At 33.3% G+C, this 6,121-nt stretch overlaps 1 protein-coding gene and 1 long non-coding RNA gene across 2 annotated transcripts; both read right to left on the bottom strand.

The window, feature by feature from the left end:
* Nucleotides 1-1,293: 1,293 nt before the first annotated feature.
* On the bottom strand, nucleotides 1,294-2,583 carry LOC123711691. Its single transcript, XR_006754001.1, has 3 exons — nucleotides 2,517-2,583; nucleotides 2,098-2,210; nucleotides 1,294-1,593 (listed from the first exon to the last, which is right to left on the bottom strand). It is a non-coding gene; the product is annotated as an uncharacterized LOC123711691 (long non-coding RNA).
* A 2,145-nt stretch (nucleotides 2,584-4,728) lies between these two features.
* On the bottom strand, nucleotides 4,729-5,512 carry LOC123709280 (flexible cuticle protein 12-like). Its single transcript, XM_045660475.1, has 3 exons — nucleotides 5,401-5,512; nucleotides 5,203-5,321; nucleotides 4,729-5,051 (listed from the first exon to the last, which is right to left on the bottom strand). The coding sequence occupies exons 1-3, from the start codon at nucleotides 5,407-5,409 to the stop codon at nucleotides 4,856-4,858; spliced, it is 324 nt and encodes a 107-aa protein (XP_045516431.1). The 5' UTR covers nucleotides 5,410-5,512; the 3' UTR covers nucleotides 4,729-4,855.
* Nucleotides 5,513-6,121: the final 609 nt, after the last annotated feature.

Raw genomic sequence — 6,121 nt, 5'->3', positions numbered from 1 at the left:
GGAGTCTTAATCAATTCCAAATAACAAAAAAGCACTAATCAGGGATTCAATATACTCGATATAATTTTTCGTATAACAATACATAATATACCGATTTTAATTCTTACTAAGGTGCCGTACCGTAGAAACCTTTCCATTTTTTCCCGACCTTAGGGATGGTAGACAACAAAGAGATCTTATCAGAGCACGTAAGTAAAACCGTGCATTAACACCTACCACCAAACACTCTTTGATGTTGTGATGTAATCTGTGGCACGGGTTGGAATAATGCTCTACTCATAGTTATGATATTCCAGCCTCTGTTTTCATTTTAAATTGAAATGTATACGAGAATAACAACGAAGTTCCACCGCCGATCTCAACTAAGCGTTTTCTGACCCTGAGTCGAATTGGTTCGGAAATACTTCAGTGGGCAGCTGGTTCCACATAGTGGTGGTGCGCGGCAAAAACTGCCTTAGAAAACGCTCAGTTGTGGAACGACGGACGTCGAGGTGATACGGATGGTATTTTGTATTTTGCCTTGACGTCCGATAATGAAACTCTATATGTGTGATTAACAGACATTTTGAAAATGCTGTCATTATATGTAATTTTATTCTGTAAGAAACAGGGTAAATGTATGAAATGTACAAACGTATAGTTCGTAAAAACAATGAAGGGGAGTATTCACTGTTCGGTCGCATTACAGTCGTATTTGCCACAATGGAAGTCTTTTGGGTCCTTTGTCGCATCAGTTTGATTAACTTTGATCTAGGTGAGTATACTAATGGATTGTTGGAAAGAGTTCTCATCACCTGAAAGGCTTGTTCTAGATCAGACTAGATGCAATTAGGTAATTAGAGCTACGAAAGCCTTCAAAAGACTGGTACGAAGTAGTTTTATTACGTTGCTTTTTACGACATAGAGGTTCAAAACAATTCTTAATAAAACAGATATATATTTAATTAGTTGCTTCGAATTGCATTTATGGGATTTTTCTTCCTCCGTGTGCATTTAACACTCGCTTATACTGTGACTAAATATTATGAGGAAACTGGCATGCAAAAAAATGCTAATCACCGGTTTGCATATTAAAAATATATATTGAAGAACACCACAATAAAGTTTATAATTGACACCATTTTGTCCTTTATGCTTAGAACAGTACAAAAGAACTAAGGATGAGACGTGATTGAAATATTTGGCCAAATACATATCTCTCTCTGTTTAAATAATAGCACGTTTTCACGTACAAGGTAAGGCGACGCCATGAAAAGAGTTTAATCATGTAATAAAATAAAACTACATGGGAAATTAAATTTCGTGGAACCTATATCTTTTATATTCCAAAAAACTTCAACATCAGTTCAACAACATGTGGTCTAGACTAGATAATTCCATTACTTAGATCGCCTTGATCTTTATTGTGGTCGTGGGAGGTGGGTGCCAAAAGCTTGGAAACCATTTTCATTGGCCTCGTATCTCACCAAGTATAGCTGGCCGTTGACACCCGGGTATTGGAAGGATCCACGCACATCCAAAACCTCATCGTCGGTGCCAACGTTCCGCAGGTGACCTTCCTCCTGACTCACGATACCATTTGAAGTTTCATACCTGGAAGATACATATAAATAAATAAGCAAATTATGTAAAATTTAAGATCGTTAAAAGAGATTCCAAACAACTGAACTGTTCTCAAATCAAGTGTGATAGTGATTCCACGAAATAATAAATGAAATGAATTTATCTCTAGATTAAATGTATTATTTGAGTGTAATGGTTGCAGCTCCTTAAAATTTCTTATTGTCGTTTACCTCCTAGACAACTGACAGTAAATTTAAATTTAGTATCATTTCTTTTACGTTCATAATTCTTCAGTGTCAGTGTCAAATAGATAATAGATAAATTAATGTTTTATAATTAGTATGAAACGTGGATTAATATTGTTTGTTCTATTTATAAATAATGTTAAACATAATTACAAATAATTGTAAGCTAAGTCGGCGTATTACAGAGCGATAATGTCCTTATTTAGCCATTATATATTTGTCTATGAACTATTGAACAGCAGAGATCTTTCTTTCATAGTTTCTTTTATATGGATAACGATATACATACGTGTATTTGTATCCATCAATCCCGCTATTCTCATTATCGTATTGCAGTACGACGGCATCCTTTTCGGCGGGAAAGGTGACAGCCGCTGCCACGAACAATACGAAGACGAAAAACTATTCAAACGAAATAAGTTCGCATGTATAAATATATTATTTTTAATAATTAACGTGTTTCTCTTTAATGATTAGTTCGTTAATGTAATAGAAGTATAGTATCAAACGTACTAAAGGTAAATAATGGTAACCATAATAAGAAACGCGGTGCTATAATAGCTATATTTTATTATTGAGTTTACAGATGTTTGAATCATTTTCATTGGAGGCTGTGAGTGTATGTGCTGCAATTAAAGTACATGACATCATTTGTCAATTAAATTTAAAACACACTGGTATCGTGTATTAAAAGAGGCGATTACTCACAGATTTCATGTTAATGTGGTGAGGCGAATGTCCGTGAGTATAGCGTTAAACTGTGATTAGAATATATATTTCGCACTTATATACTTTTGGTCAGCATACATTTAAATTTTCCCACAGTAAATTTACTGGTAGTACTTATTCTTAGGGAACATAATATATCTCTAAAATTATTGTTTACCTATACTCACTTAATATACCTAAAACCAGCTTAAGTTGTGCAACAGGATAGTTTAAAAAATAACCTTAAAACTAAATAATAAATTAACTATAACTTAGTATCCATTTAATTTTCCTCCTATTTCCGGTATAACTCGCTTATAAAACAATTTTATTGTTTTAGTAGTCGAAGTATTTCCTCAATATATCAAAAACTATTTAATTAAAATAATAACAAGAAATATTTATCAAAATATTCATATATTATATTTATTTAGTATTGAAGACTAAATTTCAAATCGAAATAAAAAGAAACCAAAAAGCGCCTTAACGCAATCAAATTATCATAATAATTAATTACCGGCGCAGCCTTGACATTCACTAAATATCAAACCGGCTCATCAGTCTGTGGTAAACCTGCTATTATGGTGATACCAAATCGAGTATTATAATAAGCATTTTTGGTTTCATCAATTGAAACTCACTTTCACTAAGCTAACTTACTTAAAAGTGAAATGTGATTCCACAATCGTTTGAATCATTGGTTAACGTATTTTATTTTATGATCATAGCCTTCCCAGTGTTTTCAGCCTCTAACAGAGTGACCATCTCGTCTTATAAGTGCTTTAAACCACCTGGAACATGGTTGATTTTCAAAAAGTATTTAGCTTTTAAACCTCAATATCTGAGTCATCGGGTCACTAAGCCAGTAATTGAGGCTTCAGCGCACGACTCACTCTCATGGACTTTATTTCAATGTGCACATTTAACATTTGCTCCAACGGTGAAGGAAACCATGGTTGGAAAACCGGCCTTAGACCCAAAAAGTCGACGACATGTGTCAGGTACAAGAGGCTGATCACCCACTAGCCTGTTAGATTGACCTACCAAACATCATCAAACCTAAAAAGGTTATAACGCCACTGGGTTATTTATACTGTTGAAACCAGTGTCAGTCTTACTTATTAATCGAATTAAACGATTTAATAAATATCAAAAACTAATTGTTAGCAAATAATAAATGATGACTTATGATGATTATGATTCAAGCTTTATCGAAACTTGATCGTATGCGATAGTGGTTACATCACTCATCGCAGTCTTCAAAAGGCTATTCCGAAATTTGCGACTGCAATTGGTCTCAATATTTATTAAGAATTTTAAGATACTATTTAGCTTATAATAAAAACGACATATTCAATAGATAAAGCCAGTTTTATAATTGATTGATTATATAAATGAAAAGCTTTGACATTTGAATGATCAGGTTCAATAGAAAGAGGGCTCAGTTCTCGGCATACTGGCAAATTGAACAAATAAGTATTTAGGAAAATTTTAATAGTAAATCCTTTCGTTTCGTGTTGCAGAAACCTTAAATAAGTTGGTAAGTGTTACTCAACAAGGTCATGGCCAAGTGCTCAAATAAAGCTTAAAAGCTTACGTTGGCGAAATTTTGAGATTTTTTAACAGTAATTAAATTACATTGATGACATAACAATAGCATATTCATGTTACTTTTTTTAGATTATATAGTTGTTAAGTCAGGAATTTTATATGACTCAGGCATAATGATTATTATCGTTTTGATAAAAAAAATTATACGATGATAAATTTATACACAACAATATAAATATCATATATAAAAATATAAGAAAAAATATGTATATATTTTATGTGTGTGGATATTTAGTAAATTTTTCAAGGAATCAATGAAGCTTAATGATTAATTATTAAATATAAATATCAATCACTTAGATGTAGAGCCAAAATATAAATGACCAAATTTGTATTGTATACAAAGCAGTGATAAAATTCAACATACCAACGGTAGGATTTAAATTGTAATGAGGTTGCCAATTGAAGATGGTAAGGTCACAGATTACCATACCGGCTAAGCCGGCACTTTTGACTACACAAAACGCATCCACAATTATAAAGATATTATCATATCAAGAATGTTGAATATTAATAAGGAAATAAAGCTTGAATAATTTTGAATTATTTTGATTAGTTTTGGCAATAACGGCTGTAGGCAGTAATAAAAAATAGACTAAAATGAAATTTAAATAACTTTGTTTATTAACAACATAAAAACCGTGTGGTATCACAGAATCGTTTGACGATTAACAGAAGATGGAAGGGGTGCTGAGTATTTTGGACTAGATTAAAGCTAAATTAGCGACTTATTGGGGGGGTTGGGGAAGGTGAGCTCCGGAGGCCTGGAAACCGAGCTCGTTAGCGACGTAGGTGACGGTGTAGAGGACGCCATCGGGACCGGGGTAAGAGAACTCTCCGCGAACTTCCATAGCTTCGTTTTCGGTTCCAACGTTCTTGAGGACACCCTGTTCGGCTCTCTTGATTCCGTTGGATGTCTCCACACTGTAAGTGATAAAATAAATAACACTTTAGAATTTGAAATGATTATTTAATATATTATTATAATCGAAAGGATGGTATGATCGAGTTGGTCCAAATAAATGAAGACGAAAAAATTTCAAAGAAAACAGAGAGTAATAACTTGTATACTTACGCGTTGCTGTACTCTCCGATACCGATGTTGTCACTGTCGTATCTCAAGATTTGGGCATCCTGATCAGGAGATGCTGGAGCAGCGACGGCCGCGGCCACGAAGAGAGCGAATACGATGAACTGTAATAAGGTGTAATAATTAATCCAAAGCAGTTCCCGAAGTAGTAAAAGATAGTAGGAATTAGAAATGAAAACGTACGGATTTCATTTTGAATGATTGAAAGGTTGTTGTTGTTAAGAGATGAAAGGCTCACAAGCAACTGATACCTGCTGAATCGAGACGCGGGTTTTTATATGAATCAAAGTAGTTCGACAAGGACGCGTTGTGACATTTGAACTTAACGTCTTCGGTCAGCGATCCGCTTGTATTAAAGGTGCTCCGAGACATGTCCGGTTAGACGAAGGATCTTATGGAATTCATTTGGTATTTCTATTATATGCCTTTTAATTATTTCAATTAATCAATAACAATAAGACCCACTTAAGGGCTTAGGGGTCAGGCAAATAATTTAGAACATTTACATAAGATGTTAGCAATTGTAATAGAAGAAAATAAAATTAAGTTTAATTTAAGCTGTAAAAGTTAAGTTGGGCGTGGATAATACAAGTTTCTGTATTTTAAAGTTTGTTTGATCAACCTATTAGTGTTAACTAGGGAAACAAATCCAAGATATTTGAGGTTCAACATTTAAGTAACTAAAGTGTTTTTCATTATTTAATTATTTTTCTACATATCGCACTATTATATAGAATAACGATAGTTTTTCGGAGGTTTATGCTACAGAAGATATATTTTATATTAGGAACATATGTACATAATAATGACAGTGTTATATTTAGTTGACAAGTGCTTAGCAAACTTCGCCTTTGAAATAATTAGCGATATATTTTTAAAAGTCACCTTTTCTGTGAAAATTGTA

Source organism: Pieris brassicae, chromosome 1, assembly GCF_905147105.1.
Source record: "Pieris brassicae chromosome 1, ilPieBrab1.1, whole genome shotgun sequence".
Classification (NCBI taxonomy): domain Eukaryota; kingdom Metazoa; phylum Arthropoda; class Insecta; order Lepidoptera; family Pieridae; genus Pieris; species Pieris brassicae.
The sequence above is the reverse complement of the archived record's forward strand: the minus strand, read 5'-3'. Positions and strand labels throughout refer to the sequence as shown.

Coding starts and splice junctions, on each gene's coding strand:
- LOC123709280 (XM_045660475.1), bottom strand. Junction 5,052..5,202: donor ATCGGAGAGTACAGCAACGC/GTAAGTATACAA, acceptor TATCACTTACAG/TGTGGAGACATCCAACGGAA.